The sequence below is a fragment of the Abramis brama genome, assembly GCF_963993115.1.
Source record: "Abramis brama genome assembly, chromosome: 1".
Lineage (NCBI taxonomy): Eukaryota > Metazoa > Chordata > Actinopteri > Cypriniformes > Leuciscidae > Abramis > Abramis brama.
Window position 1 is genome coordinate 41,466,171 of NC_139963.1, and position 22,882 is coordinate 41,489,052.

Below are 22,882 nucleotides of genomic sequence, written 5' to 3' on the forward strand. Positions count from 1 at the left end.
ACCCAGGAATAAAAAATTATTATTATTATTTTAATGGAATATTGCAGTATTTATTATAACTGATTTATCTGTGCATATCATTATTTTTTTTATTCATGTGCCTCATAATCTTTATTCACAATCACTTCCCCTCCTCTTGCATCTCTTCTCTTCTCTGATGATGTGTTTACTGGTGTGAGGGCGGGGCAACCTGTCACTCACATGAGATCCACCAATAGCAAACCACATGGATAAAATCAAATCCCGCCCTACATTTACTCTTGTTCAAGAATCTATTTCACTCATATATACGTCACAATATGGAAGAAAAAAAACGATCGCAACTTCCATTTCACGCCGACTTTTAACCAGTTAATCTCCAACCCTCCATCCTTACCTCCAGAGCGCAGAGTGCCGATCCAATAACAACCGGTGTATTTTCGCCATCGTAGCCGAACTCGGTGAGCAGCTCTCTGATCTCCAGCTCCACCAGGTCCAGCATCTCTTTGTCCTCCACTGCATCGGCCTTGTTCACGAACACCACCACGTGCTCCACACCGATCTGCCGCGCCAGCAGGAGGTGCTCTCGCGTCTGGGGCATCTGACCGTCGGTCGCCGCCACCACTAAGATGCAGCCGTCCATCTGAGATGTGCCTGTGATCATGTTCTTCAGACAGAGATGTGCAGTTATAATACACATGCAATGACAACACATGTACACTTCTGTTGGGTCGGTTAGATTTTTCTTGTTTTTGAAGTCTTCACCAAGGGTGCATTTATTTGACCAAAAATAAAGTAAAAATTGTGAAATATTAATACAATTTAAAAGATCTGTTTTCTATTTGAATATATTTTAGTAATCAAAGCTGAATTTTCAGCATCATTACTCTAGCCTTCAGTGTCACATGATCCTTCAGAAATCATTCTGATATGATGATTTGAGAAACATTTCTGATTATTATCAATGTTGAAAACAGTTGTGTTGTTTATATATTTTTGAGGAAACTGTGAAGGATTTTTTCCTCAGGATTCTTTAATGAATATAAAGTTCAAAAGAAAAGCATTTATTTGAAATATAAATCTTATGTAACATTATAAATGTCCTTACAGTCACTATTGATGTATTTAATGCATCCTTGTTGAATAAGCGTATTAATTTATATCAGAAAAAAAAACATACTAACAGACAGACAGACGCTATGCTATCTGTGTGCAATACCTTGACGTAGTCGGCATGACCGGGGCAGTCTGTGTGAGCGTAGTGTCTGTTGGCGGTGGTGTATTCCACATGCGAGGCGTTTATGGTGATTCCTCTAGCCTTCTCTTCCGGAGCGTTGTCAATATCCTCATACGTCTTATAACTTGCACCACCGGCTTCGGCAAGGACTGACACAAACACAAGAACAAAATACAGTCAGCAAACTGCTTTTTGAATAGTAAGAAATAAAAACAAGTCGACAATATACCTTTGGTAATGGCGGCGGTCAGCGTGGTTTTGCCGTGGTCCACATGGCCGATAGTCCCGATGTTCAAATGGGGTTTAGAACGAGAGAAAACCTTCTTCGCTTCTGCTGCGAAATTCCTCCGACTTAGAGGAACTGCAAGCTAACAGAACATAATAAAAGAAATATATTAATGCACATGATGATAATCACAAATAATTGTACTCTCTTATTAAATATTTTACCCCTTGGTTTCACAGACTAAGCTTAAGCCTAGTCCCAGACTAAAATGCATTTTTGAGCAGTTTAAACTGAAAGTAGTTTGCACTGGCATATCTTAAAATATGTGAGTTCCATTCTTTTGTCTCAAGATGCACACCAGTAATGCTTTTTTCTAAGGCACGTTTATAAAAGATACTTAAATGCCCTAATTGAATTAAGCCCTGATCCCGACTTAATCAAAGCCCTGTTTGTGAAACCAGGCCTTTATTGCATAAAGTTACAAATATTCTGAACATGAAAACTTACCAGTTTATAGGAGCTGTGTAGTAAACTCGGGGAGGTCAACTGAAGGGCTGGAAAACAGGAGAGAAAATGTGCTTAATGTCATGTAAAATTTCATTTCATTTGCATGACTTATAGTGGCTTATTGTTTTTGATGTGTGTCTAAGCATTACTTCAACAAATATGCCAAATAAAAGCATGGCTCATAATCAACACTCCACAAAACAACCATTTAAAAAGTTCAATGCCTCAAAGTCTCAGTCTCTTGGCACAGCTGTCAAAAGTAAAAGAGACTGAAACAGCCCTAATCTATTGCCCAGATGTCTAATCTTTACAGGACAGATCTTCAATTACGTATGCATAAACAATCCTATGCATTAAAGTCACTATATGCATTTATCTCTCACTATGATGTAAGGCACGGGCTGAGGAACTTGACCTTGCTTACGGAAGGCACGAGCATCCTTTCTCAATTCACAATCACTGTCATTTCCACACTCACATATAAACACACACATATATATGTGGTACATCTCGCACGCAAAACACTCGTAGCATAAACACAATGTCAATGGCACGCGAAAAGAAAAATACACAGATTTTGTAACTTACCGGAGAGGCACGCGCGGACGCTCACGAGCGCAGCCATTTTGCGGACACTAGCAAAAGCGCGTGCGCGGAGAAATACACATACGCAATCAACACGCGTATTTACTTTACCGTAACAGTTCTAGACAATGGAAGTTGATATTAAGCGGTCTCTTTGTAAACCAAATTACTTTACTTTCATTGATGACTACTTACTAATTTATTGTATTACAATGAGACTATTGCTAACACTAGCTACCACTTTTATAAACATATGTTTAACAGCAGAAAAATAGAAAAACGCTAGAAAAAAAAGGCTAGTAACAACTGGTATTTTAATTATAAACATGCTATATATATATATATATATGTGTGTGTAAAAAATAAAATATATAGATATATGTCAAAAATATTTTATATATAGCTATGTATAAATTATGTGCGTAGTCATATATATAATATAATACAATGTAATATCATTTTAACAGCTAATATGATGCTAAAGTAATTGTAGGGTTTACAATGTTTTAATTATACTAATTATTATTTATTAAATCCCTTTGGTGATTGAGATACAACTAGAATGATGATCAAAATCATTACGGTAAGGGTCTTGACGTCATCGCGCGTCGACGGTTTCTGCTGCACGCGCCGTTAATGTGCGGCAGCATCTGGAAGCTTCTGGATCACCGATGGTGTCCTTATAATTTCTGCGCGGAGATCACGCACATTATTATTAATACTGCTGCGAAACCTCTTGACACACATCCTTGCAACGTCTACTTTTAAACTTTGACACACAGCATTTCCAAAGGTAGGCCCGAGTTGTTTTACCCGTGTTTACATTTTGAACATTAGAAGAACGTGATTCGGTTTCGTTGTATTTGGCTGTTCCTTAACGTATCTTTGAGTCTGACAGTATCTGTTAAATAGGCTATGTCAAAAATATTTTATCTGCTATAACATATCTGTAACTGTAAGGGAAATATAAAATGGATGTCATATATTATAAGTGATAATATATCTGTAAGTGAAACAAAATAAATATGTAAATGTCACAAAAATGTATTATCTTTGATAATACATCTGTAAGTGTAACATAAGAAATAAATGTCACAAAGTATATGATATGTCTAAGTGAAATAAAATAAATAAATATGTCACAAAAATGTATAATCTTTGATTATCTGTCAGAAATAAATGGCACAATATTAAAATGTCATAAAATATTATCCGTGATGTGATAATATCTTTAAGTGAAATATAATAAATAAATGTCAAAATAATATATGATAATATAGGTGTAAGTAATAAATATGTCATAAAGTGTATTATTTGTGATAATACATCTGTATGTGAAAATAAATAAATTAAGGTCACAAAATGTGTAATCTGTGATAATACGTTACATCTGTAAGCGAAATATAAGAAATATGTCACCAAAAATATATTATCTGAACACATTTCTAAGTGAAAGAAAAATATCAAAAGTATATTATCTGTGTAAGTGAAATAAAAGATATAAATGTAAAAAAAAAAAAAATCACTATTCTCAACATGACTAGAAGTTACCATAAAAATCAACCAAAAATATTTAGTATTATACTGAAAATAGCAGAAATGTGATTTTGTGCATCTCATTTGTATTAACAAAGTTTTTGACAAATTTTAGTAAAGTTGCCCGAATATTGAATTTATGTATTAAACCTGTTTAAAAAGCATTTACGGATTGTCAGAAAAGCTTTGAATCCCGAGTATCATATGATGTGTCTTTATCTCCATAGATGGCAGAAGGCAGGGGTAACAGGCAACACCCCCGTAATTTGCAAGGTGTGCTTCAGATGGCAGTGGAGGCCGGTTCTGCTTCGGACGGTCCGGCTCCACCAGAACCCATGACGCAAGAGGTGAGCATGCAGTCTCTGAAATATGTCCTGACAGTTATTTATATGTCTGGTCTGTAATGTTGATGTTTATTTTTTGTTGTTTATTAAAATACTCACATCCCAGTTTAATATACAGTCATCTATAAGTAAACCACATTCTGTCTCTTTGTAGAGGTTGGAGTTTCTGAGAGGAGCTCTTGCAGAAGTGTGTAAAGGACAGATGGATGAGGTCGAGCAGATGAAGCAGTGTTTGGACGTGCTGAATAGAGATGAACGCAGGGAGGGAGAGGAGGAGGAGGAAGAGGAGGATGAGCGAGAGGAAGCCCTGGAAATGCTTTCTGAGCTCTGTGAGAACCTTGACAATGCGAGAGGTGTGTGTGTGTGTTTGGTCTTCAGACTTTCTTGTCGTCTTCTTGCAGCATCTAACACATGCATCACTTCTCTGTGTGTTTTGCAGATCTGATGAAGCTGGGCGGTCTGGACTTGTGTATGTCCCGGTGTCTCTGTCACTCCGAGGCGGGCATTCGCTGGAGAGCGGCTCAGCTCATCGCCAGCTGTGCCCAGAATATGCCCGAGGTGCAGTTCTACCTGCTCAACCAGGGGGCGCTACTGACACTCCTGCAACTCACAGATCACGACGCAAACAGCACAGTTAGAGTTAAAGCACTCTACGCGGTGTCCTGTGAGTAGAGTTGCGCATAAAAGAAAATGTCTGGATTGATATTGTCCAAGTATTGGATGCATACGCACAAATTTGTGTGTGAAATGATTCACCAATAACTTTCGACTTTAATTTATTCTAAATCTAGAGAGAAATGTTGGAACAACTGAAACCACACATGCGCATAAATCACACTTTCGTGAGAATTTGCATGGAAATATGAAATAGCTCTACACAAACTCTTTCTCTGGTAGCATAGCATCTGTCTACTACACAGCCACTCTCAAGTCGGTCTGTATGTTTTTTTCTGATATAAATTAATAATCAAATATGAAATAATTCACACAATTGATAGTAAATGAGTATAGCTCTACAGAATCTCTATCTCTGCATCTGCTCTGAGTTTGAGTCGATGGATTTGGGGGGATAAAAAGTGCAAATCATCTTCCTAACTGGCTGTTGTCAACAAAACCCTTCAAAAATAAATGCTTGATATGAAAATGAAGATATTACAAAGTATTGTAATTTTACCATTGCAAAAGAAAATGATTATTATTATACATTTATTCTTAAATACAGCTTTTTTTACTATACAGTGAAGGATTGCAATAATAACGTTTCTTATTTTGTTAAAAAATTTAGTACTATAATATTTATTTATTTATTTAGTCACAGAATTTTGGCCAAATTGTGCATCCCTACAAACAAGCACTAAAATCGCATTTTATATCGCATTTTATCCCCAAATCGTACAGCCCTAATCAGCCTATTTATTTGATTATATTTAGTCTATATGATTTAGGTTATTTTTGGTTGGTGACCCAACATTGGATCTTTTTAAGTGAAAGGCCTCCATTAATTTAGTGGCAAGTCTCCTCCTTATACTGCCTCTGGAATTAAGCATCTTCAAATCTTGTCTTTCCCAGGTTTAGTCCGGGAACAGGATGTAGGTCTGCGGGACTTCCTGTCACATGATGGTTTTTCAGTGCTGATGAGGGGGATGCAGTCAGACAGTGAGAAACTGAGAACTAAATCTGCGTTCCTTCTCCTCAACCTTCTGTCCAGTCACCCAGAACACAAAGGTAGTGCTGAATCTGAATGCGGACAGTTCGAGCATCTAGAGTCCAGTTTGTACGAGTGTTTTATGTATACATTCTTAATTTCTCAGATACAGTGTTGTCTATGGGGATGGTTCAGCAGCTGGTGTCAGTTCTTCGGTCCCCTCATTCCTCTGTACATGAACATGTACTTGGTGCCCTCTGCTGGTTAGTAACATTGATCGCATGATGATAATGAAACTTCAGTATGCTGATGGAAGTACATCAGCTTTTGGAGTTTGACGCTTGGTTTCTGACTGCTTTTTTGCGACGTGTATGTGTGTAGTCTGGTTGAGGACTCTCCCCATGGTGTGAGTGATTGCAGAGATCCATCGCTGGGCTTGGAGGAACTGCTCAACCAGCGAGTGCAGGACCTAAGGGGACAAGAGGAGAGCCAGGTAAATTCATTCACTCATCTCTTAACGGTTGTTTTTTTGTTTATCTCTCCTGTACTTTGTCCTTCAGTCTGACATTCACTTTCATATCAAATATTTTAAAGTCCACATGTAATAAAAATGGACCCTTTTTACTTTTTTCCTTGTATTATTATGTGTAATTTGTTGATGCATGTTCTTCCAAAGAAAAAAACTGTGGTTTCGTAATCCTTCACCGATATGAAATAACTTGTCTTGCCTCTGAAATGACTTTCTTTCTTAGCTGACATCACATAGGCCACTCATTTATAGGTATGACCAACATGGGTAGGTAAAATAATAGAGAAAATAATGTTTAGCAATAATCTAATAGTTTTTAGGCATTGTTTTAGGCTGTCCTTGTAGGTAATGAAGCCTTTTTAAAATCATACAGTGCGTGCAGAATTATTAGGCACGTTGATTTTCTGATCATATTTTATTTCCAGGAACATTTTGCCAATTCCAAACCATATTAATCTTAATAACTACTATTAATTTTGTATTTAATCATTTATAAGTGACATATAATTGTTCATGAAGGCTGGAAATTAAAAATGTCTTATTTTCAGGTGTGCAGAATTATTAGGCAAGTTTTCTATTACAAATAAAATAAGCCAAAAAAGAGATTAAACAAAGACTGAAAAGTCAAAAATTATTAAATGCCCATGAGAAGGATACAATACTAATGTAATACTAAAGATTGCAGTTAAGGCATGACCATTGGACAGTGAAATGCTCATTGGGTCAGCAGGGTCAGACAAAAACAGGTAGAGAAGAAAAGACACATATTAACTGCAAATAATGAAGAATTATGGTGAAGAATTAAGTGTGAAACCATCAGGAACCCTTTAGTCTTCAGCACCACCATTTTCCAGAACTTCAACCTACCTGGAGTCTCCAGAAGAGCAAGGTGTCAGGGGCTCAGAGACTTGGGTTAGGTAAAGAATCCTAAAAAATGACCCCCTCTTAATAAGAATCACAAGCTGAAATGTTGTGAAATACATGAAGACTGTTTTTTTATAGGCTTTATAGACAGACAGATTGAGAGTGACTCTTGAAGGACCAGCACCATAGCCTCTTCTACCACTATTTGAAGAATTCATCTTCTAGAATACGTTTTAATAAGTTTTGTGAGTTTATTTTTAGTCCATCGCCTACCCTGAAGTCCGTTTTGCAGAGATGGCTTTTCTTCTCTACCTGTTTTTGTCTGACCCTGCTGACCCAATGAGCATTTCACTGTCCAATGGTCATGCCTTAACTGCAATCTTTAGTATTACATTAGTATTGTATCCTTCTCATGGGCATTTAATAATTTTTGACTTTTCAGTCTTTGTTTAATCTCTTTTTTGGTTTATTTTATCTGTAATAGAAAACTTGCCTAATAATTCTGCACACCTGAAAATAAGACATTTTTAATTTCCAGCCTTCATGAACAATTATATGTCACTTATAAATGATTAAATACAAAATTAATAGTAGTTATTAAGATTAATATGGTTTGGAATTGGCAAAATGTTCCTGTAAATAAAATATGATCAGAAAATCAACGTGCCTAATAATTCTGCACGCACTGTACACAATAATTAAATGCAGATTAGCATTAACATAATACAATTCTATCACAATAATAGCAAATAGCATTACATTTGCCAAATATCATGAGCCAGTCCGTGTTTGGTATTTGAAAATAATTTAAATAAAATATAAATATTAGATAGAAAACTTAATGTAGAAATGTTGACTTGGCAGAGGCTAAAGTACTAAAATGACTAAAACTGAAATAAAAAAAACAAGCTAACATAATTATAAAATAAACGAATAAAAGTTAGAAAAAGCGCGAAATTATTAATTTATATACTAATTAAAAAATATGCAAAAGGTAAAGCAAATACATTTTAAAAGTAAAATAGGTTGCAAACAATGCTTCATAATGACTCGAATGTCTGACAACTCTGAATTGTCTGTTCCTGCAGGAGGAGCTGGAATTTTGTGAACGTTTACGAGCGGCTTGTTTCCAAGGGCAACCCCTGGAGGACAGTGGAATGGATCGCTGAGGTCTTTCTGGTGATTTCTGGTGACGCAGGCTGTGTTTGTATTCCCTCTCTGTTTAAGAGAGAAATAAAAACTAGAAATAGAATTGATCAAGAGATAAACTTGAGAGAGACTTTAACTCTGAACAGAGTTCAGTTTGACCAGCTATGTGTGCATGTGCAAACTCACATACCATGAACTGTACACAAACACATAAACTTGTGTTATGATATGAATATGTACATTTTTGTATAAAATGTCAGTTTGTTGTTATAAATTATGTGCTGTTTAGGCTCAACTTTCTAAATGTTTATTCTTCCTCTTTACACAAATACAAACCCATAATGTAGAACTACATATAAAAATAATAAAACCTAATTTGTAGATTTAAAATAAAGAGTGTTCTGATTCAAACCTCTGTTTAAGTTCAATTCTGACCTAAAAATACTTTGTAGTGAGTGTAAAAACACATGTACAAACATGAACCTTTTTTACACTATTGTATTATCTAATAACCACGATTCTGTACTTTAGAAGTAATATTATAGATACATTTTTGAAGTGAAATGGCCACAATTTAGAAATTTTGTCACCTGCTATTTTAGCATTGTCCTGATTCATCTGTAATTTTGGAGGAATCCATTGCAATATGTTTAACGCACAGCTGATTAAGATATTTATGGTAATATAGATTTTGATCCCATGATAACTTATAATGAAAAGGGTTGTGGTCTTTAAAGTCCTGTTGTATGACAAGAAACGGGACACTTTTTGATGATTGATTTCAAAAGCGATCAAAACATCTATTTATTTAATCCTGCTCCTGGAGGGCCACTGTCTATACTATAGGCGTACTAAACATCCAGACAGGACAGTGACGCTCCAGGACCGAGTTTGGACACACCTGATTTAAACTTTAAAAAATGTCCTTGGAAAATCTAACCCAGTTTCCTATTTGGTGAATAAGGACCTTGTGATAAACTATCTCAAATGAAGATTTGATATCGAGTAAGACCAAAATGGAAGCTTTTTCTATCCACAGTTTCCAGTTATTCCCAACAAGAACTAATATAGGTTTGTTTTTGTTTTTTTGCTAGAATGATCTGAAAGATTATTAGCAATAAGAAAACACATTTCTACATAAGGACAGGTTAAAATGGGTGTTTTAGCATTGATTCATTATTCATAAGACTCTGAATAATGTGTCTGAATGTATGTTAAACTAAATCAGATTATCTCATACCACAGACTTAAAAATAAAGGTTATTTACTGGCATCGAGGATTCAGTGAAGAAATGAATTTATTACCCTTTCTTAACTCAATTGAAGAAAGTTTTTTACACAATTTAATTTATTTATTTCAAACTAAATAAATTTAGTTGGGTCAACACATTTTAGTTGGTTTAAGCCAAATTAATTGAGTCTAGTATGTGTAAATGAACTAAATAAACATGCAGTTTCATTCATTATTATTTACAATAATGAACAAATAAGAAAATTCTGGTGTCGTACTGACTTTACTATAGTTATCACTCACAGCCTGAGCACAAGTGCTACTCTTCAGCACAATGGTAACCACATAATTCAGAAACATTACAGAAACTCCTCTAATGTCCAACATAACTGAACATGAAACACTAAAATGTCTTCTCCTTTACCAAAAAAACACACATAAAATGCCTTAAAGAGGTCTTAAATCAGAGCAGAAAGTCTTAAAATCATGTCATTCATTAAATGTTACGTGTATTGTAAAAAATTTATATCTTCCTCAGTATTTTTGTCCTGTTTTCCACAGTTCAAATATCTAAGCATTCCTAAATCAAGATTTATTTACTTGAGATGCAAATGTAAAATTAAGTCTTGAAAAAATGAACAGAATGAAGTGCGTTTACGCTTAAACCAAGAATAAATATCTGTCAGTGACTTATGAAAACTTCCCTTTGAATTAAGTTGATTATTCTGAGCCCATTGGCAGATATTTGTTCTTATTTTAATCACAAACTTGCTTTATTTTGATCAATTTCACAGAGCACAAGACTTAATTTTTATGTTATTCCAGGAAATTTGTCTTGATTAAAGAATCTTTAGACGTGCACTGGAAAAAAAGAAAAACTACTGAAAACAAAAATACTGATGAAGAACAACACTTTGCAGTGTGATCAGAAGGTCCAGTAAAAGTTATTTCCATGTTCTAGTGTTTGGGAACAGAGTTCAAGCTACTATTTTTGTAAAATGAATAAAAAAGTTGTTTTGTCAAACTCTGAAGTGTTGATAATACAACACATAAACATTGAAGAAAGAAAGAAGGTATTTATAAACTCTTGAATTTCCATTTATAAAACCTGCAGAAACCCTGGAATAAGAGGCAAAAATCATATTTTAAGTGTGTCCATGGAACCTTTCCATTCCACAAAAAGTTCTTAATAGTGGAAAAAGTATTAAAATGTTCTTCACACTAAGAAAAAAAGGGGCTCATTTAAGAACGGTTAATTGAAAGGTTCTTTCTGGAACCCAAGATGGTTCTTTATGGAATCACTGTGAAACATCCTTTTGGAATCTTACATTTTAAGAGTGAATAATACACCTTTTTTGTGATGTCTTGTCAAGATTCTTGACATATTTCTTTCTTTATCATGGGTTTTGGCCAGTTTATTTGGGGCACACTGAAAGCAGCTGTCACTTTCTCAAACCTAAATTGACATTTATGGAACTCAGTTAATCAGTACGTGCTTACATAAGCGTTAGAATGTATTTATAATGCGTATGAGGTGCAGGTAGACACACATCCATTCTGTGTGAACAGAGAATCTTCAGTGCTCGTAACTTCTGTTCTCATGGCTTGGCACTTGCCGTTGCTTGTTTCTTTGCTTGTGGTGTTTGCCAGTGGCTTCACTGAAGGTAAGTCATATTCTATCTTCTAGTCACTATGCTGAATAATTACTGGTCATATACTCTTCATTTGGTGTACAGACAAACATTAGAAAAGTTTTTTAAAGGGTTTGTTCGCTCAAAAAATTACTTTTATTTCCCTTCTTGTCATTCCAAACAGAAGACGTTCTTTCGTCATGAACCAAACCAAAACATCAAAGAGTTTTTCAATAATAGGACCAAAAAAATAGCACCATAAAAATACAGAAAAAGTTATTTATGTGAGTTATTTTCTAAGTCTCCTAAAGCTGTACGGTAACTTTGTTTGAGAAACAGACCGAAATGAATATGAGTTATTTACTTAAAATATTGGGTTCGCTAAACGTTTAGGGTATTTTTTTGGATTGTGGAGGAGTTTTTGGGTCTGAAAATAGTTTTCGATTATTCCCTGCCGGTCCTCCGCTTCAGGGTATCGAGAACGAAACAGAAGGAGCCTCCCCTCTGGGGAGCCCTCAGGAATCGAAGTCTGTATCCTGCCGCCAAGTGCGCTCGGGACACATCGGTTTCCAGTGAACGCATGCTGCAGTGTCCGGCCCAAAGGCTTGCAGCCAGGCAGTGTTTGTGTCCACAAACCGGAAATCATTTTCGATTATTCCCTGCCAGTCTTACGCTTCAGGGTATCGTGAAGGGCTCTTACAAAAACACTCGACACCAGCACCGAGTTCAACGGGGTGGTCTGGACTGCAGTAGACCCAGAGTAGGGTCGGGTGTTAGAACAGGAAATTCACTTGCTGCTGGTAAAAGAGGCCATGCAACATGTTTCTCCACCAGACAGGGTTCTACAGCCGGTACTTCATAGTTCGAAAGAAGGATGGAGCATTGCGTCCAATTTTAGATCTAAGACATCTGAACCGGTCTCTGAGGAGATTCAGGTTCAAGATGCTCACCATTCCCATTATCGTGAGTCAAATCAGATCCGAGGACTGGTTTGTCACGATAGATCTAAAGGACGCAAACTTCCACGTCTCCATCCTTCCATCTCACAGGAAGTTCCTGAGGTTCACTTTCGGGGGCGAAGAGTACCACTATCGGGTTTTTCCATTCGGCCTAACACTCTCCCATCGCACTTTCACCAAGTGCATGGATGCTGGCCCCGCTGAGGCTCCAGGGCATCCATGTGCTAAACCACATCGACTACTGGCTCATTTTGGTTCAGTCTCGAGAACTGGAAGTTCGCCATCGAGATGTCGTCCTTGGCCACATTCAAAGCTTGGGGTTGAGACTCAACATAAAAAAAAGAGCGTGTTGACACCCACCCAGCAGACTATGTTCCTGGGGGTGGTGTGGGACTCGATTACGATGCAGGCACGAATGTCTCCTGCACGTATCGAGTCCATCCTAGCCATGGTGACCAGGATAAAGCTAGGCTGCGCCATCACTGTAAAACAGTTTCAGAGACTGTTGGGGCTCATGGCAGCTGTGTCCAATGTGATACTTTTGACCTGCTGCACATGAGGGCCCTACAGTGGTACCCCGATGGTGTGAAGTCGATATGCAAGAGGTCCGGCCTAGTGGAAGTGGATCTGTTTGCGTCGCGAGAGACGACACACTGTCCACTATGGTTTTCTCTCACGCATCCAGCCCCCCTGGGTTGGATGCCATGGTGCAGGTGTGGCCGAGGCTGCGTCTGTACACATTTTCCCCGATCGCTCTGCTCCCGGGAGTTCTGGAGAGGGTCTGTTACGATGAGGTCAGTCTACTTCTAGTAGCTCCGTTGTGGCCAGCCAGAGCATGGGTCTCAGACATGATATCACTCCTGGCAGACGCCCCATGGGAGATTCCCATCAGGAGGGACCCGCTGTCGCAGGTAGAGGGCTCAATATTCCACCCTCGCCCAGAGCTGTGGAAGATATGGGTCTGGCCCCTGAGGGGGCACAGTACCTAGAGGCTGGCCTGTCACCAGGGGTAGTCCAGACCATTCTCCGCTCCAGAGCTCCGTCCACCAAGAAGCTGTAAAGCCTAAAGTGGAATGTTTTCACCACTTGGTGTAGAGAGCGCGGCATGGACCCAGTTAACTGCCCAGTGGCTTTAGTGCTGGAGTTCCTCCAAGACCGCTTATCTGCTGGTCTTACCCCGTCCACACTCAAGGTGTACGTGGCTGCCCTTGCAGCTTTCCACACTCCTCAGGATGATAAGCTGGTCGTACGTTTCCTCCGTCGGGCCTGGAGGATGAGACCTGCGACTCGGACCAGAGTTCCCACATGGGACCTGGCAGTGGTTCTCAAAGGGCTGGTTGAGGCCCCCTTCAAACCTCTGGAGTTGGCTGGGGCCAAGAACCTGTCACTTAAGGTGGTCTTTCTCCTTGCCATTACCTCTCTTAAGAGGGTAGGAGATCTCCAGGCGCTCTCCATATCTCCGCAATGCCTTGAGTTTGCTCCTGGGAGAATTAAGGTCATCTTGCACCTATGTCCCTAAGGTGCCATCTAATATGGCAAGGTTGACAGTTCTGCAGGCATTTAATCCCCCACCTCATGTGATGGCGGAATATGGGAGACTTAATTTGCTCTGCCCTGTCAGAGCACTTAAAATCTATGTCCAGAGGTCTTCTCCGTGGAGGAAGGAAGACGGACCAGTTGCTGCTGTGTTTCGGGTCACCCAACAGCCTCTAAACAGATCATGAGCAACTGGATTGTTCAGGCTATTTCCCTGGCCTATCAGGTGCGCAGTTTGCCTTCACCTTTGTCCATGAGGGCACACTCTACCAGAGGCATGGAGTCTTCTAGAGCCCTCCTTTCAGGTGCACCTATTCATGAGATATATGATGCGGCTGGCTGGGCCACTCCACACACATTCATGAGATTTTATAGTCTGGACCTCCTCTCTACACCCGGCGCACGAGTGCTCTCGTCCTAGTTGTGCCTGAGACAGCATCACTCTGGGACAGGCAGGCTTCATTGTGAGAAGATTCCCTGAGAAGGGAACGAGACACTGCATCACGTCATCACGCAACGCCAATAGGATTGGATTAGTTTCATTCATACTTCAGAGCGCTACGCTAAAAGGCGTTCCACATGGTGTCGTCATCGACGCAGTGTCTCGTTCCCTTCTCAGGGAACAAGGGTTAGAATCGTAACCCGAGACGATTTCTGTTAATCTGGTTTACAGGGCCATTTTAGTCTGTGACTAGGCTTAATCTCTGTCTGGGAAAACGCCCCAAGAAACAGGACACTTTTTGATGATTGATTTCAGAAGCGATCAAAACCTCTATTTATCAAATATGATTTAAACCAGGGGTGTGCAGTCCTGCTCCTGGAGGGCCACTGTCCTGTAGGAGTTCAGTTCCAACCCCAATTAAACACACCTAAACAAGATAATCACTGTCTTACTATAGGCTAGAAACTTCCAGACAGGAGTGTTGAGTCAAGTTGAAGCCAAACTCTGCAGGACAGTGATGCTCCAGGACCGAGTTTGGACACGCCTGATTTAAACTTTAAAAAATGTCCTTGGAAAACCTAACCCAGTTTCCTATTTGGTGATTTCAGGACCTTGTGAAAAAAACGTATCAAAGGAAGATTTGATATTGAGTAAGATCAAAATGGAAGCTTTATCTATCCACAGTTTCCAGTTATTCCCAACAAGAACTACTATAGGTTTGTTTTGTTTTTTTGCTAGAATGATCTGAAAGATACACTCTTAAAAATAAAAGTTCTTTACTGGCATAGATGGTTCCATAAAGAACTCAAAAAAACATTAATAACCCTTTCTTAACATAATTGAAGAAAGTTTTCGCACACAATTTAATTCTAGTATGTGTAAATGAACTTCATTACATTTGTCAAACTAAGTTTTCTTATGTTGTTCCAACTTATTTATTTTTTTGTTAACTCACTGAGGTTAAAACAATTGTCTTATGTTTAAACATGCAGTTTCATTCATCATTATTTACAATAATGAACAAATAAGAAAATTCTGGTGTCGTACTGACTTTACTATAGTTATCACTCACAGCCTGAGCACAAGTGCTACTCGTCAGCACAATGGTAACCACATAATTCAAATCATCTGTTGTAAGTTGTATTGTCAAACTCTGAAGTGTTGCTAAAACAACACATAGACATTGTGTTCCGTTCAATTTATTCCTTAAATTTTCTTTACTGGGTCTTAAGAAGGTCATTAAAAACTCCTAAATTTCCCTTTATAAAAACTGCAGAAACCCTGGAATAAGAGACAAAATCATATTTTAAGTGCATCCATGGAACCTTTCCATTCCACAAAAGGTTCTTAATAGTGGAAAAAGCATTAAAATGTTCTTCACACTAAGAAAAAAAGGCCAAATTTAAAAATGGTTCACTGAAAGGTGATTCTTCTATGGAATCACTGTGAAAAAACCCTTTTGGAATCTTAATATTTAGGGGTACATAATACACCCTTTTTGTGACGTACATTAAGAAACTAAGATTATTGACATATATATTTCTTTCTTTATCATGGGTTTTGGCCAGTTTATTTGGGGCACACTGAAAGCAGCTGTCACTTTCTCATGTCTAAATCGACCTTTATTATGTTAACCTTTAGTTAATCAGTACGTGCTTACATAAGCGTTAGAATGTATTTATAATGCGTATGAGGTGCAGGTAGACACATCCATTCTGTGTGAACAGAGAATCTTCAGTGCTCGTAACTTCTGTTCTCATGGCTTGGCACTTGCCATTGCTTGTTTCTTTGCTTGTGGTGTTTGCCAGTGGTTTCACTGAAGGTAAGTCATATTCTATCTTCTAGTCACTATGCTGAATAATTACTGGTCATATACTCTTCATTTGGTGTACAGACAAATATTAGAAAAGACTGAAATGAGTTATTTACTTAAAATATTGCCTTATGTCATCACAGATTTCACATCAGTGACAAAACTTAAGAACCTACAACTTTTTACTTTCATTAACGTCAAATATGGTTTTGTTAATATTTGTTAATGAACAATATATATTTTTTACAGAATTTATTCATCTTTGTTAATGTTATTAAAAATACAATTCTCAATTGTTTGTTCATGTTAATTCAGAGTGCATTAGCTAATGTGAACTTTAGATTCTAAAAATGTATTAATAAATGGTTAAATTAGCATTAACTAAGATTAACAGGTGCTGTAGAAGTTTTGTTCATTGTTTGTTCATGTTTACTAGTGTAGTTAACACATTAATAAATGAAACCTTATTGCAAAGTGTTTTACTGCTTGGGTTCGCTAAATGTTTAGGGTATTTTTTGGATTGTGGAGGAGTTTTTGGGTCTGAAACTCACAGTACAATGAATTCTAGATGTTTGATTACTTGTTATTTGACTCCTTTAATAGCTGTGGTTGCATTATTACTTTTTAAAATGTCCATGTTTTCTTTATTTGTTTCATTAGTGACCACCACAAGGCGCATGGATGACTTCATCAGTGCTGTGGAGAGAACTGAAGCAGAGAATCCAGGACTTCAGATGCTCGATGTGGTCAAAGGTTTACGTAAGGCTGCTGGCTTTGAAACTGACCTCATCAAGCGTCACCTCGGCGACCTCAGTGATGCACGCGACCTTGCGACTGAACCATCCGTCATTTCATTCTTAAGCAATGTCATTAATCATAGCATAACACAGTTGGGTGAGGAGGAAGGTGTAGTTCTGACTTTAGATGGTTCAAATGTGGCGTTGGCCCCAATGCTCCTCGGACTTGAGGCTGGGCTGCAGTCGACCATCCAAGGCCTGTACCCTTTAACCTTGACCGAGAACCTGGTTGCCTCTTTGGTCCATCATGCCCACAATGAGCAGTCCAGCGCTCCTCTGGGCACTAAAGGTTTTTGGGATAGCATTAAATCCCCAAAGGTGTACACTTTCTCTGGTTTGCCCTCCTTGGCAACAGACGCCCTAATAACCGGAGGAATGGACGGGTTCATTCTCGGGTCGGAAGTTGCCACATCTAACCTTCGTGAGCTTTCACTGAGTGACTTGCTGAAGAGTTACTACAGCCACCAACTTGATGCCGCAGGGTTGGACCGGGCGCCCCGTCTGATTAGTCAAAATCGAAGGATGAACTTTAAAAAGGTCGTCAGCTTCTCTTTGCTGAAAAGCCAAGTGGTTCAGGCTCTAACAGTTCGCCGTAACTTAAATGAGTCTGACAGGAAGAGGCTGGATGATGTTGTGAACGAGGGGTTTGAGCAATTTGTCCATGTGTATGCGGGTAATCAAACCTATTTATTTATTACTGATGTTTACCATTTTATATTGATTAGTTTATGCTGATTAGTGTGTGTGCAGCTGAAATAGTCCAGATAATGAGGTGCAGGTGGATGGTTATCAGTTTCAGGTATGGGTATATGGGAAATGGAGTCCGAGAAAAAAAGTGTCAATACTCAGGTGATGGAGACCAGGGCTTGACATTAACACCCTCCCACCCGCCAAGTGCAGGTGATTACGCCGATACTGAGGTATTGGGGTCTCGTCTGGGAGCCCAATCACCTCCAAGTGGTAACAAAACGAGCCAATGAACATTGGCCAGTGAGATTTGCATGCTGAGTCACACCTACCCGGACATACGGTTATAAATAGGACTGGCATTACTCACTTCATTCATATTTTGCTTCTGAGCCGAGCGGTTGTACAGTGATCACTCTTTTCCAGATCACCTTCAATCAAAAAAGTGCATTTCAACTCTGAGAGAGCAAACAGCTCTTTTTATTGCTATTAGGAGTTTACCTCTGAAAACAGCAATTATTATTCCTCCTGTTTGTTTTCTTTTCAGCTTGTCGTGGGTTCTACTTGGTGTAAAGACGCATTCCAGCGGTGTGAATCGGATCCAGAGCTGACGGCCATTCTTTTCCCTTTTACTGCCCGAAGACGTTCTTTTTCATCCTCCACTCTCACTACCCTCGATGGCGGGACTGCCAAGGGTTACATGGACATTCCACAGGTGGATTGGCAGTTGCGGTGCACTTGTGCCTGCAAAGTGCCTCCACCTGGCGGAATCGTCTGCGCCTCTTGTCCAAGGTGGGTAAGACGATGACAGCTCTGGCTGCTAAGACTTACTCCACCGCTGGACAGGCCGCCTCCGCCCTGCATGCCAGGGCCATCCTACAGGTCCATCAGGCAAAAGCTTTCAAAGAGCTGCACAAGGGTAGTTCTGAGCTGGGGTTGTTGCAGGAACTGCACACGGCGACTGACTGAGCGTTTTGCCCTCGGCCATACGATGTCCACTCTGCTGGTCCAGGAGCGTCATCTCTGGTTGGACCTGGCTGAAATGAAGGCCGAGAAAGTTTGCTTTCTCATCGCCCCCATCTCCCAGGCTGGCCTCTTTGGCGACACTGTCAAGGACTTTGCCCAGCAATTCTCGGCAGTCCAAAAGCAGACGGAGGCCATAAAACATATCTTGCCCTGGCGTGACACTGCCATCAAGCCGCCTCAGGTTGGCCCCCAGCCTACTCATTGCAGAGGGCATCCCCCTGCGGCTGCACCAGCTCTGGGAAGTCTGGAGGCATCCTGTCGACCCTGGGCCACCCGCAGGAATGCAACACAGCCGTCCAGACTGCTAAGCCCACCAAGTGACCATCCAAGCGGCCCTGAGATGTGTGGCCCAGAGATAGAGGGAACTGCTCTGTTCTAGGAGATGGTGAAGGCACCGCTCCTTCGCCCGTAGGAGGACCAGGTGGAGAATCCTGTGTTTCATTTTATTTCTTTTACACCGCCTTTCCAAAACCTCTGGGCCATATCGGGTCTGTGTTGACAGTGAGCGACGCACTGCTTCCTCACTCTAAACCACACCCTCATTCACCACGGGCAGGGGGTTCTGAGGACGCACTGCCTCCTCGCGCCTCCCTACCCAGTCCCTCAGGGGACCCACAGACACAGGTAAGCGCACTACACTCACTACCTTTACTCCGGGACGCTGTGCTTCCTGGGTTGGGCCCCATCGCTCCTTGCTGCCCCCCTGCGGGTACGTCTGTTGCCCCTTTGGTGCCAAAGGAATTACGCCTACTTTCATGTCTCAATTCTGCCTCGACACAGACCGTTTCTACGCTTTGCGTTCGAAGGTCGAGCATATCAGTACAAGGTCCTACCCTTTGGGCTGTCCCTGTTTCCCCGCATCTTTACCAAGGTCGCGGAAGCTGCCCTTTCCCCGCTCAGGGAGGTGGGCATTTGCATCCTCAACTATCTCGACGACTGGCTCATCCTGGCCCAGTCTCGAGATCAGTTATGCGAACACGGGGACGTGGTGCTCAGACACCTCACCCATTTGGGGCTTCGGGTCAATTGGAAGAAGAGCAAGCTCTCCTCTGTGCAGATCATCTTTTATCTTGGTGTGGAGTGGGACTCGGTCAATATGACAGCATGTCTCACCCATGAGTGTGCACAGTTGGTGCTGATCCGCCTGAATAACGACCCCCGAAAATGCCCAGTCGGCTCTGTGCTTTCCTTCCTTTAAGAGGACTTGGAGCAGACGCTGTCCCCCTCCACCTTGAAGGTCTATGTTGCCGCCATCGCAGCTCATCACAATGTTGTTGATGGCAGGTCACTGGGAAAGCACAACCTGATCATCAGGTTCCTGAGAGGCGCCATGAGGTTAATCCCTCCCAGTCCTTTTGGGCTTACAGAGAGCTCCCTTCGAGCCCCTAGAGTCAGTTGAACACAAGTCTCTGAAGACAGTGCTCCTGACTGCGCTCGCTTCCTTCAAGAGGGTAGGGGACCTGCAAGCATTTTCGGTCAGCGAATCATGCCTTGAGTTTGTGTGTGCCCAAATTTGTGCCCAAAGTTCCCACCACTCCTTTTCGGGACAGGTGGTGAACTTGCAAATGCTGCCCGCTGCCCTGTGTCCCATTCAAGCACTGTGCGCTTACATGGGCTGCACGCAGAGCTTCAGAAGGTAAGAAGGGAAAGGTTCTCTCCAAACAGAGGTTGGCCCACTAGATAATGGATGTCATCGCCTTCACTTACCAGTACCAAGGCGAGCCGTGCCCCCTTGGGGTTAGGGCTCACTCCACTCGGGTTGTTGCCTCCTCCTGGGCGTTGGTGCACGGAGCCTCTCTGGCAGATATCTGCAGAGCTGCAGGCTGGGCGACACCTAACACATTTGCGAGATTCTATAATTTCCAAGTGGAACCGATCTCTTCCCATGTGTTGGGTACGAACAGGTAATGTACAAGAAGACTGGCTTGGTGTCTCGTTTGCGGCGCCATTCCGCTCTAACAGGGGAATATGAGTGCCTACTTGCTATTCAGGTGAGTTCCCCACTTGGTGAACCCTGATTGAGTTCCTCCAGCTAGGCCCAGTACTCATGTGCATGCCCGGCCAGTCAGCCCTTGTACTGGACTAGATGCCCATATGATCTGATTCCCCCTCGGTAATCCCATATGTGTTTCCCTGTTGGTAAACCCGTGTCTTTCCCTGGGTGGTTCCGTTCTGCCCGGTCTCTGCAACCTGAGACCTTCCATACTGTATGTAGCACTGCCCCATGGGTCAGTCCATATGTGTATTTCCACACGTTACCTCCCTTCGGGCAGGGTGTGGTCTCCATGGCGTTCCCCTCCTTTGGGTTCCGAAGCACTCTTCCCTGGGGTGGAACAGCAGCTTCGACCGTCCTCAGAGCAAACGCTGTTCCTTTTATACCATCTGGTATGGAGGACTACCCTTGGGCTTGCATGGGGCGCTAGGTAGGTTACGACTTTGTGAGAGCAGTTTGCTAAGTGGCACGCAACAGCTTGCCAGCATCTGCATATCCGACACTCATAACACAGTTCAGTGGCTATGGCGCTTTCCAAAGGGACCCCAATATATCAGTATTGACGTAACGTTGAACGTGACTGACTGAATGGGAACGTCTATGTAAACCCCGTTCCCTGATACAGCCCTGAACCACCGCTGAAGGGCCGGGCTCTTGTCTCGCCTCCTCAGCAAAGCATGAATGAAGTGAATAATGCCGGTCCAATTTATACCCATATGTCCGGGTAGGTGTGACTCAGCATGCAAATCTTACTGGCCAAAGTTAATTGGTTCGTTTAGTTACCACTTGGAGGTGATTGTGCTCCCAGACGAGACCCCAATATGTCAGTATCGACGTAACGTCTCTGTTCCCTCCTTCAGGGAACGGGGGTTACATTAGTAACCTAGATGTTTCATTACAGGGCCTGAATTTCACTGTGGGATTTCGCATAATTTTACTCATTCCCGCAGATTTTGTGCTCACACCCAAAGTGCGTGCACATAAAGACAAGTATATTGGCTATATAAAACAGTATAATGGGTCTGTGTGTCAGGTCTTAAAGTGACAGCAGCCTAATATACCTAATATACCGACTGCCAAATTATGAGATAATATAAAACATATCTATATGGCCCAATGGTATCAATGTCTAAATTGTGGCCAGTGAAAATGCTGAGTTGCTAGTAACTTTGGAAAACCACTAGCAGCCGCAGTGGCTGGTGAGCAAAAAAGGTTAATGTCAAGCTCTGATGGAGACCTCTGGTGGTGAGCATACATACATATATTTTGTTTTTTAGATTTTGTTTTTAATTGTAAATTTAAAGCTGACTTATATTTACTGTTTTAATGGTTACATTTTATATTCTTTTATTGTTAAATTAGAAATATTTTTAATCATACTATTTATGCACTACCAAGTAAACCACTTTATTTGTGACCTATTTTTTTTTGTTCTCACATTGCTTTTTTCCCCTGCCAAGTTTGTCCCAAAATCATTACGAGATCTCAATGGGGGGCTGCATCTTTCATCGGTTCTCCCTCCTATCTGTCTCTCCCTGTGCCATACCTTTTCATCCACCACACATATCAACCCTCCAGTCCTTGCACCACCTTTGAGAAATGTGCCAGTGAGATGCGGTCCATGCAGCGCTACCACCAGCAAAGCAATGGATGGTCTGACATTGGATACAGGTTAGGAAAGTCCCAATGGGTAGTAAAATAATTTAAGATATCATTCTGTACCATAAAGCCCTTTGAACTTCTTTTCTGTACTGATTGTTTGCAATTTAATTTCTTGTTCTTCCCCCTGAAGTTTTGTTGCAGGCTCTGATGGAAACTTGTACGAAGGCCGCGGTTGGAATTGGGTGGGTGCCCACACTTACGAGTACAACTCCAGAGGCTATGGCGTCTCCTTCATTGGAGATTATACCTCCACCCTCCCCTCCAGGAGTGCGATAAACATGGTGCGGTACGACTTCACAAGCTGTGCTGTGAACGGAGGTCGACTGTCTTCATCTTACTCCTTGTATGGACACAGGCAAGCCACTTCCACAGACTGCCCAGGAAATGCCTTCTACCGTGAAATCCAGACATGGGAGCGTTACCAGGTAAAAAGATAAACAAAAATGTTATGGGATTTATTGAATTTATGTGGTTCTGAACTTCTGACTGTTCAGAATGTATTGT

The 22,882-nt window shown here is 40.9% G+C and overlaps 3 protein-coding genes across 3 annotated transcripts in view; 2 read left to right on the forward strand and 1 right to left on the reverse strand.

Annotated features, from left to right (window-relative positions):
• The window catches only part of tufm (Tu translation elongation factor, mitochondrial), a 6,236-nt gene extending 3,641 nt beyond the window's left edge, over positions 1–2,595 (reverse strand). The window contains exons 1-5 of the mRNA XM_084125219.1: positions 2,538–2,595; positions 1,950–1,996; positions 1,446–1,584; positions 1,199–1,365; positions 377–646 (exon numbers count right to left, since the gene is read on the reverse strand). Of these exons, the coding sequence (XP_083981345.1) occupies positions 377–646; positions 1,199–1,365; positions 1,446–1,584; positions 1,950–1,996; positions 2,538–2,574 (660 nt within the window). The 5' untranslated portion in view covers positions 2,575–2,595. The remainder of the gene's footprint in view (positions 1–376; positions 647–1,198; positions 1,366–1,445; positions 1,585–1,949; positions 1,997–2,537) is intronic.
• A 533-nt stretch (positions 2,596–3,128) lies between these two features.
• On the forward strand, positions 3,129–9,012 carry hspbp1 (HSPA (heat shock 70kDa) binding protein, cytoplasmic cochaperone 1). The gene is made up of 8 exons (XM_084117331.1): positions 3,129–3,327; positions 4,298–4,417; positions 4,569–4,767; positions 4,854–5,078; positions 5,984–6,139; positions 6,226–6,322; positions 6,441–6,552; positions 8,541–9,012. The coding sequence occupies exons 2-8, from the start codon at positions 4,298–4,300 to the stop codon at positions 8,619–8,621; spliced, it is 990 nt and encodes a 329-aa protein (XP_083973457.1). The 5' UTR covers positions 3,129–3,327; the 3' UTR covers positions 8,622–9,012.
• Positions 9,013–16,093: 7,081 nt separating this feature from the next.
• Positions 16,094–22,815, forward strand: pglyrp6 (peptidoglycan recognition protein 6; the record flags this gene model as incomplete). Its single annotated transcript, XM_084111722.1, has 4 exons — positions 16,094–16,222; positions 16,874–17,683; positions 22,177–22,387; positions 22,509–22,815. The coding sequence occupies exons 1-4, from the start codon at positions 16,159–16,161 to the stop codon at positions 22,813–22,815; spliced, it is 1,392 nt and encodes a 463-aa protein (XP_083967848.1). The 5' UTR covers positions 16,094–16,158.
• Positions 22,816–22,882: the final 67 nt, after the last annotated feature.